Source organism: Sturnus vulgaris, chromosome 5 (genome assembly GCF_052056855.1).
Source record: "Sturnus vulgaris isolate bStuVul1 chromosome 5, bStuVul1.hap1, whole genome shotgun sequence".
NCBI lineage: Eukaryota > Metazoa > Chordata > Aves > Passeriformes > Sturnidae > Sturnus > Sturnus vulgaris.
In genome coordinates, this window is record NC_142247.1 from 27,410,249 (window position 1) to 27,428,405 (window position 18,157).

Here is an 18,157-nt window from a genome sequence, read left to right on the forward strand (position 1 = left end):
TGGTCCCTTCTGGCCCCGCCCCTTGGCCGCCCGCGCGCCACCGGCCGGCTGCCATTGGACGCTTCGCGCGAGCCCTGGAAGAGCCCCCGCCTCCGGGGCGGGAAACGCGCCCGGTCCTCGCCCCGTCCCCGCCCCCTCTGAACGGCGGCTTGCAAGGGACGGGAGGGGCGGTTGCACCGCCGGCCAGCAATGTAGAGCGGTCTCGGTGCCCGAGATTCGGGCTCGCCCTCTTTTTTCCAAAGCCGCTCCGCTCTCGTTCATCTCCGGCCTCGGGGCCGCTGGCTAAAGCTGCCGCCGGTAGCCGCCTCCGTCCCCGAGAACTCGCGGTTTCTTCCCGCTCGGTAGCCGCGTTCGATTCAGAGCCGCGGCAGAAAGGCTGAAGGCGCAGGCGGCAGCCGACTTCTCTGGCCAGGCCGAGCTTCCCCGGCTGCTGCCCGGCCCGGTGGAAGCGCCGCGTCTCTTGCGGGGAGCGCGGCCCGGTGGAGCGCGGGCTGCGCGCCGCGAGCGCCACCAATGAGCGCCGTGTTGGGCGGTGCGTGAGGCGGCCGGGCCCGCCCACGGGGAGGCTCCGCGCAGTCCTCACTCAGGTCGGACCGAGCGCGGCAGCGGCGCGACCCCGATTCTGCCCGCCCGCCTCCGGCTCCGTCCGCTGCTCGGCGGCGGAATTTACGGGGCCTGGGGACAGGTCTCTGGAGAGAGAGAGAGAGGCGGAAGAAAAAGGGGAGAGTCGCGCCGGGGAGCCTGTGCATACCGGCGGAGAACGCATTCCGCTTTGCTTCACTTGCGAAAACACATTTGGAGTGGTGAGAGCATCTATCCCGGAGCCTTTTGCTCCAAATCATAAATCCATTAAAAATATCACAGCATGGCCTGAAAGCATCTGTGCTGGCAATGCTGCTGGTACACATTGTGTTCAGTTAACGTAGTTCAGCGGAGAAACACTACGCACCAGCGGCTAGGAACATATTTGTTTGGCTGTTTTATATGACAGACCAGCGGCAGGATCTATTTCTGTTTAACCCGTCCCGCCACCTTGTACATACACCAAAACGGACTCCTAGGTTTTTTGAAACGATTTATGAACAGCCTGAGTTCCTTTGAAGCAGATGCAGAGCATAGCAGTCTACCGCAAACACTGAAAAATGTTTTTTCTTTAAATACATGTTTCTTTTACACCGTAACTGCCTATTTCCCTCCCAGCCCCCCCCTCCAAAAAAGAAAAATGAACGCGACAGGTACGAACTCTCCACAGAATCAGCTCTTTTACTGAAAAGGTGGGTGGCTCTTAAAAGAGCCTTTGGGTTAAGAGTATCGGACAAAGGACGCAGAAACCGCCTACTTGGAGCTGGTGTACTTGGTGACAGCCTTGGTGCCCTCGGACACGGCGTGCTTGGCCAGCTCGCCGGGCAGCAGCAGCCGCACGGCCGTCTGGATCTCCCGCGACGTGATGGTGGAGCGCTTGTTGTAGTGCGCCAGGCGCGACGCCTCGCCGGCGATGCGCTCGAAGATGTCGTTGACGAAGGAGTTCATTATGCCCATGGCCTTGGACGAGATGCCCGTGTCGGGGTGCACCTGCTTCAGCACCTTGTACACGTAGATGGAGTAGCTCTCCTTGCGGCTCTTGCGCCGTTTCTTGTCACCTTTCTTCTGCGTCTTGGTCACCGCCTTCTTGGAGCCCTTCTTGGGCGCGGGGGCGGACTTGGCCGGCTCAGGCATGACAACGAATCCTCTTACTGCAACTGCACTGAAAGGCTCTACAACGAAGAATAAACTGCTCGCCTGCGCGCCCGCATTTATAGGACGGTTATGCAAATTAAGGTTTCCCGTAGCCTAAGCTATTATTGGCTGAGACCAGTTTCTGCAGCTACAGCGCTACGCCGTTCATCGCCATTGGTCAAATCTGGATCCGCGTCCCTATTGGCTGTTTCAGGCACATCCCTATCTCAGCCAATCCAAAGTCGTTCGTTCCTCTGAAAAGGCATAAAAGCCCGAGCTCAGAAGTTGGGTTTATTGTGTACGGATCGTGGTTTAGTTTCAGCAGTTTCAGCATGTCCGGCCGCGGGAAGCAGGGCGGGAAGGCGCGCGCCAAGGCCAAGTCGCGCTCGTCGCGGGCCGGGCTGCAGTTCCCCGTGGGCCGCGTGCACCGCCTGCTGCGCAAGGGCAACTACGCGGAGCGCGTGGGCGCCGGCGCCCCGGTGTACCTGGCGGCCGTGCTCGAGTACCTGACGGCCGAGATCCTGGAGCTGGCGGGCAACGCGGCCCGCGACAACAAGAAGACGCGCATCATCCCCCGCCACCTGCAGCTCGCCATCCGCAACGACGAGGAGCTCAACAAGCTGCTGGGCAAGGTGACGATCGCGCAGGGCGGCGTGCTGCCCAACATCCAGGCCGTGCTGCTGCCCAAGAAGACCGACAGCCACAAGGCTAAGACCAAGTGAGCGCCGAAGAACAACGACTGCCAGTCATCACGATAAACCCAAAGGCTCTTTTCAGAGCCACCTACAATTTCATGAAAAGAGCTTCAATTGCATTAACGTTACAAAACTCCATGGAATTTTTAGAAATGCTTGTCTCAGATGTTTTTACAGTCAGTGCCAGATGCAGCTCCGTGTACGCAGATCACCGGTCCCATGTCTACCTCGACCTGAGGTCGGGCTGACTGCGGTTCTACGAAGCAGCTCAGCTCTTTCGCAATTTATTCGCTGCCTTGTGTGCATTTTGAAAGCCACCAAGGCGCTGCTACCTTCCCCCTACCAATTTAAACGCCCCCTCGAGCAGACTGCAGATTCCCCCCAACACCTCCCCCTTAAAACCTCCCAGAACGGCGGCAGCCACAGCACTTCAGCTCGTTTAAGAAAATGTGGGGGGCTCTTAGAAGAGCCATTGGTTTAAATGCGAAGCAAGATTAATTCCACGTCGGGCTCTCTCACTTCTTGGACGCTGTCCTTGCCTTGGCCGCTTTCGGCTTCGGTGCCTTCGGCCTCACCACCTTCGCCTTACCCGGGCTCTTCGCTGCTGCCACCACTTTCTTGGGCCTGACAGCTTTCGTTACCTTCTTAGGACTCTTGGCTGCTTTCTTAGCAGCAAGCTTAACTTTCTTGGGGCTCTTCTTTGCTGTCACCGCCTTCCTGGCAGCGCTGGCAGGCTTCTTAGCCGCCAGCGTCTTTGGCTTGGCGACTGTAGTTTTTTTCTTCTTGGAATCCTTTTCTTTTGCTTCTCCGGGCTTCTTGCTGAGGCGGAAAGAGCCGGAGGCGCCGGTGCCCTTGGTCTGCACCAGGGTGCCCTTGCTGACGAGGCTCTTGAGCCCCAGCTTGATGCGGCTGTTGTTCTTCTCCACATCGTAGCCGCCGGCGGCCAGCGCCTTCTTGAGCGCGGCGAGGGAGAGCCCCTTGCGCTCCTTGGAGGCGGACACGGCCTTGGTGATGAGCTCGGTGACGCTGGGCCCCGCGGGCTTGCGGGCTTTGGAGCCGCTCGCCGCCTTCTTCGGCTTCTTGGCGGCGGCCTTGGCGGCGGGAGCGGCGGCGGGAGGGGTCTCTGCCATGTCGGGTAATGGCAGCACTGAGCAGGGGCGGCCCCGCGGCGCCCCCTTTTATAGAGCACGGCGGGCTCTGATTGGCTCCGCCCGCCCCCTGCCCGCGGTCCGCTCTGTGTTCCTGCCGGTGAAATAGAATGTGGTTTTTTTCCTATTTTATCTGTCACGAAATCGTCCTTTTTCTGTATCTCTGAGGCCGTGGAAGCGGCTCTTTTTCGCCTGTTGATGTCTTGTCGCGAAAAAAGTTGGACTTGAGTAGCTAGGGGACAAGAAATCCCGAGTCCTGCACCAAACAGACCTCGAGAACGCCAAAGTTTTGTTATGTCTCCGTAAATTAGAAATTCTCCTTTAAAGTTAACGTGAGTCAGAAAACTCAGTATTAATCTTCAGAGGGTCCTTTTTACATTAGATAAGAAAGCAAACACTTAGAATCTCATCTTGAAAATAAAACAGTTTCAAAGAGAGTCAGATAGAACAAAGCTGCTGTCGCTTCACCTACCGAGGTTTATACCTCTGGCTACTGTGAAACACTCATAGGCATATTTTTTTTCCTATACTTCCGAACCTAAAGTTTCCAGACGTCCCACATTTCTATGCATGAAGTATTAGACAGCATATACTTTATCTCCCTCAGAATGGGCTATGTCTTTGAAACACTTTCCTAGTGTTAATGTAGCAAAATGCTCTCCAATATCAGCGGACTAATTTGGGACCTGAAGACCAAAGATTAAAAAGTTTGTGTTAGACCACAGAGCTTCATATAAATCTCTGGTGCACAGAAACAGACCACATTCTAAATAGAGCAAGTAGTGCTAAATCTGTAAAATCAGTTCATATGACTCATTAACATGGGGGGAAAAAATTGACAGAGCTTGAGTCTGCAAGAGATGTGAGAGCACCATTCTATTCATATTTTGATCTGAAGCTGGAAAGAAAAACCACAATTTCTTCTCACTGCTCTTTTTCCATATTACAGATCATGTCGCAGCAGTTTCTGTATGTAAAAGCTTTGGCTGCCGCACAAAGTGAGGCAAAGCTCTTTATCCACATTGTGGTGACAGCCCCACTAGCACGCATACATTCTGACCAGCTACAACTTTGGGTATAGTTTTGTGTCTCTCTCAGGAGATCCTAATTTATTTACCTTGAAGTTTAATGGCCATCAATAGTTTAGCAGTGTCAGATTGCTGCATTTACACCTCATGTCAACAAACTGCACTTGAATAGTTTAGGTATGATGCTGACCAGTTATGATCAACTTCCCTTTTTCAACAAGATGAAAAATCTGTGAGTGGAAAAATACCACCTCACTCCTCTATTTCATTTCACTAAAGAACAGTAAAATTAACCTCTTGAAGATTTTGGAAGACTCTTCATCTTCAATTAATTCACGAAGTCTGATAAAAAAAACCCCTCATATAGGCACTTTTACATTTTCTTGTATAATTATGGTAAAAAAGACTTTGGAAAAAAAACCACATTTTTCTCGCATTTATGTTTTCTTTCTATCTCCTCCTTGCCATCGAGGTCCCCTAGCTGAGGAATTATGATGTTATGATGAGACAGAGAGTGCCACTAAGATGCAGAAGAGAATAACCAAGACATACAAGGAGATATGAATACAGCGCCACCTCAAAGAGTAGTAAATATACAAAGACTGTGGTTCATGGTTCATCCTCCTCCCCCAAAACCTGCTGTTTCTTATGTGATTAGCAGCACAAAAACCTGAAGTTGTGCATCAGAGATCTGCAGTCAGAGTCAAACTTATTTAAGATATGTGTAGTAGTACATATTTCCCTACAATGCAGACATAAAAAAGAGGAAGGATCTTTACTGGGAGAGATTCTCTATCCCTCCCCCTTATGCAGTTACCATCACAATTACAGCCAGCTTTGCTACCTCACCTTAGAAGAGGTGAAATCCAGAACAATAGGATCTCAGTGGTATTCCAGGCTGTCAGGCTCTGGGTGCACTGTCAGCATGGACAGAGATCTCTGGTAGAGTAACAAGAGTCTGCCAGCAAATCCTACAGAACATTTTTTTTTTTTTTTTTTTTTTTTCCAGGCTCTATCAATGTGAGCCAGCTCCAACTGCAAGAGATCAGATCTGAAAGCCCCTTAGAGTTCCCAGACAGTATGAAAAGTATATAGATTTTTATTATTATATTATATTATATTATATTATATTATATTATATTATATTATATTATATTATATTATATTATATTATATTATATTATATTATATTATATTATATTATTTATTATTATAACCAGTAACAAATGCCTATTCACTTGCAAAAATATATAATATATAATTAATACATAATACATATATAATATATAGTATGTAACATAGAATATATAATATAGAATATATAACATTAACATATATAATATATAATGTAATATATAATATGTAATATTATATAAAGCTGAGCAGCCACCACAGATTACATTAAAAGTCCTAGGAAGAAGACCTTATAAAGGTCAGTGCTCAGCTGTTTGTACTCATATAGAGGATAATTCTTCTTGAACTCTTTCTCCTATTCCTCCCCTTCCTTATTGAAGTAAATGGGCCACGAGACCAGCTCCCTTTGAAAGGCCTTTATTAAGAATCAGCTCTTTACTTGTGGGTGGGGGGTACTCGTAGGGTGCACACACACCACCGCTGCTCCCAGCTGACGACGCCGAGAAGGAGGTTCAGTGCAGCTTCATCCACGAAGGGCAGAGCTGGGGCTTCTGTCCTCACAGGAGTCCCCTAAGAAAACACTCTTTGGGTCACTGTCTAGGGTCCCATTTCCGACCGGGCACTGTTCTTGTCAGGGTGAGGATCCTGGGTGTCATGCGTGTGCAGTTCCAGGAGACAGTTCCCGACACAGATAAACCATCTTGGCTCGTTGGAACTTCAGCTGGGTCGTTTTATAGGGGATTTATTTACCCGAGTGGTACCAATAATTCCTTAGTTCCGCACTTTGCATAGAAGTCCTATGATGTCACCTCCTCTGGTGCCATGCCGGAACAGCAGCAGCAATACCCAACGGACAAAAGGGAGGTACACAACCAAGGCATCGGGGAACAGGGGAACTAACATTACAGCTGAACTGGGGTACTTAAATTAACAACATTAACTCAATTAACAATTTATCAACTAACAAACAATAACTTTTTGGTGGAACTTGGTTAACTTGTAAATTTACTTACAACACTTATGACTTTTCCACATGACCTCCTAACTGCACTGCATTTCACATTATCATGACTTTCCCAAACATATAAAGCCATGTCTGTTCTGCAGATATGAGAACTGAAAATCATTCACAGTTCTTAAAAACACAGTTGCTTGGATCCTCCTATTATAGTCTGATTCATGTTTTCCACCCTTCTCCTGCTGAGGCCCAGCTATAGGTGTTAATTCTCAACATTTCCTGTCAGCAGAAAAATGGTTCAGAGATGATTCATCTAATTTCATATAGGAAAAAAAAAAAAAAAAAGCCCAACCCAAAATCTGTTCAAAATGCAATGAATTGGTCTGCTCATTTTAACTTTTAATTTGCCACAAACCTCAGCTCCCTGCTATAACACACAGAGGCAAGGCCGAAAAGTCAGTCTGCAGGTAAGAACAGGATCAGGCCTGGGGAGGAGCTCTGAGCTCAGCCCCAGCTCCAGCCCTGGATACCTCCCTGGGGCACCGGGACCATGGCCAGGCAGGGCTGTGGGGAACTTGAGACTGGCCCTATTTCTGTGCTGCTGGGATAGGGGCTGATGGCTCCAGGGAGGCTGGAATGGGCTCTGGGACCAGAACAGGGTTGGGGGAGCCCCAGGAAATGCTGGGCAGGGACAGGCAGGGCTGGTGGTGCCTTGACTGTGCCCCTCCTTGGTGAAGCAGGGACTGTAAAAGGCTCTCAAAGCTACTGATTCAGCAGTTCTCTACATCCAGACAACAGGGAGGGATACACACTGCCACACAGAGCCTTCCACAACTGCATCCCCTGCTCACACTGCAGAACAGAAAGGCTGGTTTAAGTGACCATCTCTGGCCCACAGCATTGTCTGTGGGACAGGATATTTGAAATTGGAACATAAACCTAGCAAACCTGGGGGACATCAAACAAGGCAGGAAAGGGATAAAGAATTGCTGTCTATAATTCGTCACGTATTTTAGAGCAGATGCCAGGAAGAAATGGACTGAACGAGCTTTTGAGGATGACTTTCTTCTCCTGGCTCTAGAGGGAGCTTCAGAGTGTGAAAAAATTGACTGCATACCTTTTCCTAGACTTCTTTAGGCCTCTGTGTCTCTGTCATTTTTCTATCGTGCCAGATGGGAGGGTTAGTCTATGTAATGACAGTAGCTTTTGAGGTTCCTAGGCAATCTCAGCCAGAATTTGACAGAGCAGTCAAGATTTCAAAGACACTGACTTCTTGAAAGTTTCACAAAAATGAGTAGATTTTGCAGCTGAGAAGAATCTAGACTCCTTTCTTTCAAGAGAAATGTTGCCTTGTGAACTCAGCCATTGGAAAAGAGACCCAAGAAACCAGGTTACCTAATTTCTACTTTTTACCAACCTAATAGGTTTCTTTGCAGTTCTGGAAATATGTTAGCAATTCTCTATTTTCTGCAGTCCTGGAGGGGATGGGTAGCCAGACTTGCTGTGGTGTGGTGCTGCTGCTGCCACTGCTAAGAAGGTGAGCAGAGAAAAGGCCCCCAGCAGCACTGCTCTCAGCAGAACCTGTGTGGCTGCACTGAATTACATTCAGCTGTGCCATGGCCAGGGCTGGAGGCTCATGGCTGAGTGGGGAGCTGCTCCTTCCTGTGTCAGAGACAGTCTTGTGCCACACAGCCCACACTGAAACATGGAATTAAAGGTGGTAAAAGGCAGCATAAGCTGATCTGTTTAAATATATTGCACAAATTCTTTTTCTGCATCCAAATAAATGCTTGATCTCTGCAAACACTGCCAACAGGGTTTTGACAAGGCAATTTCGGACGGTATTTTTGTTACATGAATGCTTGCACACAAAGCACGCACAGTGTGCTTGACTAACCTTGTGCTTAAATGGAACTAACAGGAGGTGTTCTCGTCCCATTTCCTGTTCCCCCCACCCTGCTCTGCTCTTTGCAGCTTTCTTCAAACCCAGCTGAAGTCCCACATACACCAGTGGCCAGAGCACAGAGCAGCCTGTCGCATTCTGGAATGCTTTCAAAAAATTAATTTGGATCTACTGGTAAGGTTACTAAAAGCTGATGCAGCCTTTTTGTACCAATTTGCTTTCTTTGTTTTAGTGTTGGTCTATTCTAGTTTCCTCTGATTCTGAATTTATATGTTGCCGTGAAAAGTTAAGATTTGTCTTTGATACAATTGCAAAAAAAATGAAAGGAAAAAGACAGCTTTTAGCTCCAGGGTCCAGTAGTTAATGTTGAAAGTACCAAGCATGGCAGAAATGTCCTGTTAAAAAGATGGTATATAAATGTAAATTTACTCATTTTTTCTGTTATTTGATCAAAACAATGTTAGTAAAGGAAGTGTATATTTGAAACTCCAGCTTCAAGTGTTACATTCACAGTAGCTGCAAACAGCTTCAGATCAAACACTTCTGCCATATATCCCTTCTGCTGGAGAGACCGGGAGCATAAATACCAGTCCTTTCTGCCAAAATCCCCTGAAAGGAAGAGAGCTGAGGCAATAAAACATCCTTCCTTCCCTTTTCTGGTCACCTGCTCCCAAAAAAGTGCCCTCAGGCATTTCAAGAGGATGTGGCTAGATGGGAAAGGGTGGAGCAGAGGTACCATTTTGGCCAGGGTCATTGTGAAACACCTGCTGTGCCCCTTCCACTATCAACCCTAAGCGCTTTGCAGGTCACCAACAAAGAGGCAGCAGCAGCAGAGGGGCTGGGTGAAAGGGTACAGCAGGCAGCATGAACAGGCCTCCACCAGCTTGCAGAACTGCCCAGTGAAGGTCAGACCTACTCCACACATCTGGAGATCCCTGATAAGCTAAGATTCACTCCAAGCAGGCTCCTAGAACCTACCTGGTGACCCAGCAGATGTACTTACATCTGGGCAAGTGCACTAATGGCACTAGAAGCCTTTCAGTCCTTGGCAGGTGCTGAGACAAGACACTTCTCCATCCAGCTCCCATTCCCACCTGCTCACCTTTGCTTAAGCAAAGTCTTTCCAACTATCAGTGGGAGAGAAGACCAGCACTCTCACCAGAGGAATGTTTGTGAGAGTGTCAGCAGGGACAAGAACAGATAGCAAAATGCTGTGGTAGGTCCACTCCCTAGGAAATAATGTTTCTTTTCATAATACATGTCTCTTTTCTAAGATCTCATTGACATCTGTAGCTCCTCATGTGAAGTCCATGCTTTCTGGGTATGCACCTTATTATAGGGGTGGATTATGGGGAAACATTCTCTTTAAATGGTAAAGGGTGATTCCTCTGAGAAACTATCCTCATCTGAGACAAACATCTCGAGTAAAGTGCAGTTCTTCCAGTGGGCATGAAAGTCTGTGAGAGAAGAGTCTAAGAAAAATGAATTGCTTCTTCTGCACCCTAATCAGGTCCTTGCCCACAGACTGAGCATTGCAGGAGTTTCTGACAATATTTTGCAGCTGAATATATTGAAAGAAGAGAACTGGGAAAGGAAGGGGAGCATCCAAAACTATGTCATTGTTTGAGGCTCATTCTAGACTCTTTTTTTCCTTTTCTTTTTTATTTCACTTTTACCAAAACTCGCTGTCCTAACAAGGACATATCTGCAGGCACAAATTCTAACACAGATGCAGTTACATGGAAAAAATAGTGCCCTATTCTATTTGGGAGTGTGAGAAAAGAACCCTCTATCAACTGCAAGCCCTTGCCAAGGCAGATGGGCTCCAATTCAAGCATATGCTTGCTAAAACAAAGGGAAGGGCCAAAGTGCAGTTTCCTTCAGTGTCAAAGCTCACCTTCCTGTTAATGTGCAGTATGTACAAATTGTAACAGAGCAGGACTGAATATTTAGGCATCTTCGAAATTGTGTTTTCTCTTTCCATGTCTGTGACAGGTTGAAATAACTCTTCCATGCTATTTATTTTTTCATTATGTTTCATCTCCCATAGGTCCATCCCTGAAAAAACATCTGACATATTATTTCACACCTATTTGAACATAACTGAAAGCTAAGTTTCCATTGAAATGAATAATCCTAGCTTTCTCCTCTCCCTGCCTGCTGCTTCTCAGTCTTGGCCCTTTTTAAGGTCAGCTCCAGCAATTTTGTGGCTAGACATCCCACAGATTCAACACAAAAGCCTCACCACTCAGTGGCAGCTAGACAGCTTTCAGATTAGATGGGTCAGGGGCAAAATCAGAGCTTCCCTGTCAACAAATAGTCCTGAAGAGTAAGAATCCACCAAACAAGAAAGTAGATGCCCCATCTTCAAGCACAGCTACTCAAAATAAATGTTCCCAGGACCACAGGCTCTGTGGCCCATAAAGACACTTCGGACTACCACTGAGAGCCATCAAAAAAGTTATTTTTCCTGATCCCATCGAAAGAATCTTTCTTTGATTAAAACCAGCCCTGGTTCAGCATGGAAGGCAGCACCAGGAATGGCACTTAGGGTGTTCCTCCCCAACACCTTCAGCACTTCTTCCCTCTGGCCACCTCTATATGGCACAACTGCCAGACAATAGCAGGCAGCAAAACAGGAGATTCAAATGATCCTTTCTTTCTGATCCAAATAATTCTTTCTTATTGATTGCTGGGCAGGTACTTCAGGAAAACAAGAGGGCTGTTTCTCAAGCACTGTGGTGCCTATGGTTAAGAAACAGTAAGACCACAGGGTGATCACTCCTTTTGCAGCATGCTTTTATGTACTAGGAAGGAGAAGGGATGGGAATTCACAGCAATGATCTTGCTGTGGGACTGCTTCCCTTTTATGGATTTTCCCAAAGAGCTGGGATTTTAAAAAATGCACTAGCCTTGAATGGAGTAGTCGGCTGGTCGATAGCTCCCCTGGCTCTAGATGTGTAGTGGAGGGAAACTTAAGTCATCAAGCAGTTGGTGGCTCCAGCACAGAGTAAAGTCAGTTGCTATTTCAGGGAAAGGAAAAGCAACTGTTCCCTGCAGGGAATGTCTGCACTACCTCAGAGCCAGGAATAGGCTGCGATTTTTAAACTTTTTTTTTCACCCTACACTTCAGGAAAAGCGAACACACAATGTTCATTCGCAGGGATCGTTTCCTGAACATGATGTGTGCTCACTGTCCCACAGGTCACTTTCCAGTGTGTCACATCCTTCTGCACAAGAGAGAACAGGAAATGGCAAACTCCCAGTATGAGGCAAAGCATTCCCATTGCAGCAATTGGTCCGCAGGAGCTATAAATTGGTCTCCTCCAGAAACAGATCAAAATTTGTCTTCTGGGAGGGTAGCTGGAAACTGAAGGTAAGTTTGAACCAGTAATTTTTGGAGTGTCTCTAAGTACTCTACTAGGAAAATGTTTGCAGATTTTGGACTAATGTATACCTTTATTGTTGGGGAAAATTTTCTCTAAGAGCAGGAGTTGAATTTCTTTTCCTTTGTGCTGGCATTAATCAATATCAAAAGATTTGCATCACTACATGGCCAGTGCTATATATTGAATGATTTTTCTAATAATTCAGTGAGATAGTCGCTGTTACTACCTGAGACAGTTTTCAACAACTAAATCTTCAGAATAAAGTGTTAAAAGGCTATAGGAATTGACACATTTAATGATCATCATATTGATCTGTTGTTAAGTTATTGATGATATGCTCATTGTTCATTTAATGCTGGTTAGTGTTAGTCCTTGTGCTTCCAGCTTTATTTCTAATTATAGTGTAAAAATAATAGGACACAGCCTCCAGTTGCGAGAAGCACAATGTACTAAGTGATTAAAATGACCCAATGACACCAAGAGAGACTAGGGGCATTTTCTGAAGGGCATGGGGGGTGTCTTAAAGGACCTGTGTGAGATGGATAAGGACAAGCTAGCAGAAGGGGGAAAGACTGCAGTGAGAATTATTTATGAATACACTTCCAGATGGAAAGGCTATTTATGGTACAAAGTTTTCTCCTTCTGAAACCTGAGGATTCTGCTGAATGAAGCCCCAAGAATCCTGACTACATAGTTAACTTTATAAGGGACCAGACACCTTCAGTTCCCACAGTACAGAAGATTTAGAAGTGAAAAGGTGCAGCAGTGAATGGTTTTGCTCAGTTGGCTTAGTGACAGGGTCTTTCTGCTACAGAGACTCCTTTTGGCTGCGAGGGCACTATGGGCTCCAAACAGCTTCTCAGCTCTATGGCTGGACCTTGCTAGGTGCAGAGGCAGCATAGCTGGTGCACAGTGCAGTGTTGGGAAGCACAGAAACTCTGCTTCCACCAGACAATCAGCTACATCAATCCTCTTGACTCTGCTGCCTCAGGTTCCCTGTAAGCAGGGTAAAGGCTTCCTTTGTAAAGCATTTTGCAGCCCTAGAGCAACCTGAAGATGTTTATTGGAACATTTCTTTCTGCCCTTGTGGCAGAGACAGCAAACAGAGATTGTCTAGCACAGAAACACTGAAGATTCATCTTCTAGAAGTGAAGGCTCTCCTGCTATCTTGCCAGGAGAGGTTTTCTAGAGCCAGCTGTTTTCAAGCCTTTTCTATTCACAGACCTCTGTATTTCCCTTGTTGCCCCATCCACAAGAGAGTGCACACTAAAAATGGGCCTGCTTTTCTGATATGCTCTTCATGACTCTTTTAAACAAGGCTCATAGCCTCCCTGCCACTATAACTGGGTATTTATGAATACAGGTTGGACTAAGCACCACAGAACAATAGTTCCCATCTTTGTTCATATACTGACACCGGGTTACAATAAGGAAAAAAAAAAAAAATGCTGCAGGGCCTTGAGTTGCTGAAGCTTAAAGAAAGGAAGGATGTTCACAATACCCATCCAAGGCATTAATAAGCTCCTCACCTCCTATGGAAAATCCAGACATAGACTCCATTCAGCAGCTTCCCTCTGTCCTCCTTTAATAGGAAATCACCCCTAAACAAAAACCTAGGATGGTGGTATTCACCTCCTTGGAGTCTGACCTTTCTTGTGGAAGAGAAAGGGCTTTTTCTCCAAGGAAAAGACTCCTTGGAGTCTGATCTTTCTTCTATATTGCAAATCCTCTGAATCCCATCAGGAGGACAATAGATTAGTTCTGGCAGCATTACTCTTCTGAGCACTGAGTCACCTTATCTCAGGGGAATTTCTGTCCCCAGAGTTTGAAGACATTTTGTGTCTTCACAGAGATAATGATAACAGCATCTCTGACCGTAGTCCTTAGGACATTTTAGTCTTTGCAGGGATTAAGAAAAACATTTTAACCTTTCTCTGTCTGAAAGTTACAATGAAATTCGTAATTAAATGTACACATTCATATGGGTATGTGTGTTTACGTGAGTGTGCAGGCGGAAAACCTTTCTTGTAGCTGGGTGAAGCAACAAAAATTTGGCTGGATGCCATCCCTGAAATGGTGGTCCAGGATAAGCATGTCTCATGGGGTTTTTTTGACATAAATCCTAACCCAGACTTTTCTTTTCCTGGACAGAAGCCATGGAGAGGAACAATGCTGCCCTTCTGCCAACACCAGACCCCACACACCACTTCCACGCAGCCCTGCTGGATCAGAGACGGAGGCTGCGTGGTCAAATCGCTCACCTTCACAAGGCAGCTCGTAAACTCAACAAGCTCCGCACAAGGTCCCTGATTGCCAACGTCAGCGGGAGCACCCTGACGGCTGCAGGAGCGGTCACAGCCATCCTGGGGCTGTCCCTGAGCCCGGCAACGCTGGGAGCCTCCCTCCTGGCCTCGGCTGTGGGTCTGGGCCTGGCCACGGCTGGCGGGGCTGTCAGCATCACTTCTGACCTCTCCTTAGTGCTCTGCAATTCCCGGGAGGTGAGGAAGGTGCAGGAAATCGCAATGACTTGTAGGAAACAGATGAGGGAAATACTCGGCTGCCTGGAGTTCCTTCGCAGGGGGCAGGGCCCGGGTGACCCTGCACTGCGCCAGTCAGAGAAGAGGGCATCCATCTCGCTCTACAACTCCGTCTGCTTCATGGTCTTCTGCGGCTCCCACAGCTTCCTCGTGCCAGAATACACAAAGGAGGTCACCAAAGTAAGCCAGGCCGTGCTGAAGGCCAAAATCCAGAAGCTGGCTGACAACCTTGAGACCTGCACCAGGGCAATGGATGAAGTCTGTGATCTTCTTGAGTCCAGAACAGAGCTTTCCCCGTGTAGGAGGAGACTCAGCCTGGGTGCTAAAAACACTGCCGAGATCCTGAGACCGTCCAGCTGAAACAGTGCTTCAGTGTTATATTAAAACTGGGTTTGGAGACATTCCATTATTAACTGAGACCATTAGCACTGCTGCCTGTTGTTTCACAGTTCAGGGTGCTGAAGTCATGAGGCAGATGTTCTGCAGAGCCCTGTTTGCCCAGCCATCTCCACTGGTCTGCTTCCCCAAGGCAGGCAAAAGAAGTTGGTCAGGAGGTGAATGAAATACCTGATGCCGACTGAATCTGGTTTGTAAACAACTTATGCATCTGCATGTGGTACAAGGGCTGGAGTACCCTAAAAAAGCCAGCAGCTGCCAATTTCCAGTAGAGTACAATCCCATTACCAAGGTACATCTGGAAAGGCTGTAGAAAGAAGCAGCTCCAGATATGACAGACTATATGGATAGTTCACCATCCCAGGGTGAAATAGCAGGGCCAATTTATCCCTTTTGAAGAAACCTCTCCAGACTGAGAACTGTGATGCTTATATTCTATTTATTTACATAGAATGAGTTTAAGGTTATGATATTGTATTTAAGAGTGTATATATATATTTTTTTTAAAGGAGGCCTCTGTTCCAAAGGAAAGCTGTTGTTTTTTAGAGTAAAAGCAAGTCTGTAGCATGTGAGAGCAAGTTACCTGTTATTTTTCTGTGAGGGAGGGCAAATCCCTGTAGGAAAAGGAAAGCATGACCTGAATGCTGATAGTTATAAAACAGGTGAAACACAGTCAAACAGTGACAATAGATCTTGGGAGCCAAAACAGAGAGAAGAAGAGTGACCCTGGGACCAGAGTCTGCCTCAGGGCATTGGTGGAAGGAAGCAGTTGTATCTCCTGCAGCCAGAAGGGAAGCGTAGGTTGGTGTTACTGGTGTGAGCTGGAGCCCTGCTGTGATGGGAGCACACCTGAGAGGTGGAGGTTCCACTCTCCATGCAGTCAAGTAGCCTGTGAGACCCACAGTGGATCATCTCTGAGGAGGAAGGCAACACTCATGGAAAGTTACATGTGCTCCTAGCAATGCTTCCCAGGAAAGGCTTCATATTAATGAAATATATGGGGGTACTAATATTCAGGAGGGGTGGAGAAGAGTAGGATGATTCAGTGGCAGAGCCCCTACAAAGCAGGAGCAAGGACTGGGACCCTGTTTCAAGTGACTGTTCTGCTAAATATGTCCTTTATGATTTTGAGCCATCAGTACCTCAGTTCCCTGTCTAAAAATGGGGATAGTAGCACTTTCCTACCTCACAAGGATGTTTCTGGGATCATCCCACTCAGAAGTGCCCAAGTATGGTGATGATGGGGATCATGTCAGTACCTGAAAGAGGTACAAGGAAGAGACCCTGAAACTAGCTTGAGGCAACTATAAGAGTTAATGCAGAGGTAACTCCCTCCACAAGCATGCCCCAGTGGATAAGGGAAACTTCCCTGCACAGGCACAAATCCAAATGATCAGAAAAGCATACTCTGTAATTCTGTAACACTGACTAAGTTTTTAGGGAGGACAACAGTCCATGTCACAAAGCTTGAATCCTTGTCCTTTTAGTCTCTTCATTAAATCAACATTTATTTTAATATGTTGTAGGAAGAAACAAAACTCTGGTTCCCCAGAGTGGGACTGAAATGCTTTTGAAACCCATGCCTGTTTGCCGGAAATGAACAAATATGCTGCTGATTCAAATAAATGGATATGAAGCACTTTTGTGTCAGTGTCTCTCTGCACACCTGGAGGTGATGTGCTGTCCACATTGTCCATCTCGTCTCATTATGCACCCCTTATGAAATAACTGACATTATATCTGCACTATTCATCTGCCGGGGATGCTGTCACCCTGACCCTGCTAAGGAAGACTGAGCTGTAACATCATGCAGTAGAGCTAGGAGAATATTTGTTTAAAAGCCAAGTTTAAAAGCCCTGGAGTGATAATTTCTAAATCCACTATAATCTGCAGTGTGCTGTGCTGAAAAGCGCAAAGAAAGGAATTACTACTTAGAAGCTCTATATTTATTTTATCCTGCTTGAATGCTCCCAACAGCAGTTTAGGACAGGAGAAAACTTCCATTCAAATACATCTATTGACAATAGGGAATTACACAAACTGGAATCTCACCAGAATAGAATTGCTCCACCCTACTCCCCACTAAAACAGCATCATATTTATGGGTAAGGAGTTCAATAAAGAATCACAAGCAGTGACTTCCTGTCACATCCCTGACCCCATTTCCTGGCATCCCAGTGACCCTTACAGGGGTTCATGTCTACGTGCTGGCTAGGCTTAACCTTTAGCACTAATGATATACAGCAAACTGATGGCTCAGACCACTGTAATTTTTGAAACATATGGTAACAATGAGCATCCATACAGGGTGGTTTCGGGGGTTTTGTTTGTTTTAATTTGTCATTGCCCCTGAACACAGTGGGATGCAGCAGTTTCATTTTTACTCCTGCCCATGAATTGTTCCAGGTTTCCTCTTCTTTCCCTGTCACGCAGAGGGTTCGTTCATATTTTCTCTCACTTTCCTCATTGTTCTGGGAGCAGAGGAAATGCCACACTTGGAATCCAGGGACAGATGCTGAAGTATATCAGCATTTCCACTAAGACCACACCCAGACAGCTTTCCCAGACAGAGGGAAGTCTGCTCAGAAATGCAGCCATGAGTTTCTTTCTGGAGCCAACCCTGCTGTCCTTTTGAAGCTCAAACATCTAACCCTAGCATCCTGTATATGTTAGCTTTCTTTTCCCTAAAACAAAGGAACCTCACCTTGCTGCAAGGTTGCCCTGCTGCAATCAGCATCAGAACTACAGATCAGAGATGTTACACCCAGACCAGAACCAGATGGAAACCAATGACTCGGAAGCTTCCATCATGGAGATATTTTGATGCTGAGCTCCCTGGATGGTCACTAAATGCATATCCATTTTCATCTCTCTTCAAGCACTTGCAGGCCTAAGTCACAACAGCAGCAATCAAGAGAGCTGGGAGAGTGTTTGCATCTATTATCATCCTGTACTCTCTCATTTCATGATTGGAGTTGAATTCAATTTATTTTGTATTTCTGGCACTTTAAAAATTCCTACTAGCAATTATCATAAACAGGAAAACAACATGGGACAATGACAGCTCTTTACCCTCTTCCCATCACTAGTGCATCAAAATGTTTCATATCAACACATCCCAGGCACTTAATTTGTTCTTTATATGCATTATGGATGCAAATTTATACATATTCTTGTCTTTTAGTGCCTGGCCAGCTCATTTTACTTGTTCTTTCGCAGCTGTAGAAGGTAAGAAGTGGAGCAACATCAAGCA

At 46.6% G+C, this 18,157-nt stretch overlaps 4 protein-coding genes across 4 annotated transcripts; 2 read left to right on the forward strand and 2 right to left on the reverse strand.

The window, feature by feature from the left end:
* Positions 1–1,245: 1,245 nt before the first annotated feature.
* On the reverse strand, positions 1,246–1,716 carry LOC148223624 (histone H2B 5). The gene has a single exon (XM_088165197.1). The coding sequence runs from the start codon at positions 1,714–1,716 to the stop codon at positions 1,336–1,338; it is 381 nt and encodes a 126-aa protein (XP_088021323.1). The 3' UTR covers positions 1,246–1,335.
* A 288-nt stretch (positions 1,717–2,004) lies between these two features.
* Positions 2,005–3,686, forward strand: LOC148223625 (histone H2A-like). The gene has a single exon (XM_088165196.1). The coding sequence runs from the start codon at positions 2,049–2,051 to the stop codon at positions 2,436–2,438; it is 390 nt and encodes a 129-aa protein (XP_088021322.1). The 5' UTR covers positions 2,005–2,048; the 3' UTR covers positions 2,439–3,686.
* Positions 2,010–3,541, reverse strand: LOC148223626 (histone H1.01-like). Its single transcript, XM_088165192.1, has one exon. The coding sequence runs from the start codon at positions 3,539–3,541 to the stop codon at positions 2,927–2,929; it is 615 nt and encodes a 204-aa protein (XP_088021318.1). The 3' UTR covers positions 2,010–2,926.
* Positions 3,687–11,824: 8,138 nt separating the features above from the next.
* On the forward strand, positions 11,825–16,543 carry APOLD1 (apolipoprotein L domain containing 1). The gene is made up of 2 exons (XM_014892461.2): positions 11,825–11,958; positions 14,123–16,543. Exon 2 carries the CDS (start codon positions 14,128–14,130, stop codon positions 14,866–14,868), a length of 741 nt encoding a protein of 246 aa, XP_014747947.1. The 5' UTR covers positions 11,825–11,958; positions 14,123–14,127; the 3' UTR covers positions 14,869–16,543.
* The last annotated feature ends 1,614 nt before the right edge of the window (positions 16,544–18,157 follow it).

Bases quoted from the DNA above. Each gene is read 5' to 3' on its own strand.
- LOC148223625 (XM_088165196.1), top strand. From the start codon at position 2,049: ATGTCCGGCCGCGGGAAGCAGGGCGGGAAGGCGCGCGCCAAGGCCAAG.
- LOC148223626 (XM_088165192.1), bottom strand. From the start codon at position 3,541: ATGGCAGAGACCCCTCCCGCCGCCGCTCCCGCCGCCAAGGCCGCCGCC.
- LOC148223624 (XM_088165197.1), bottom strand. From the start codon at position 1,716: ATGCCTGAGCCGGCCAAGTCCGCCCCCGCGCCCAAGAAGGGCTCCAAG.
- APOLD1 (XM_014892461.2), top strand. From the start codon at position 14,128: ATGGAGAGGAACAATGCTGCCCTTCTGCCAACACCAGACCCCACACAC.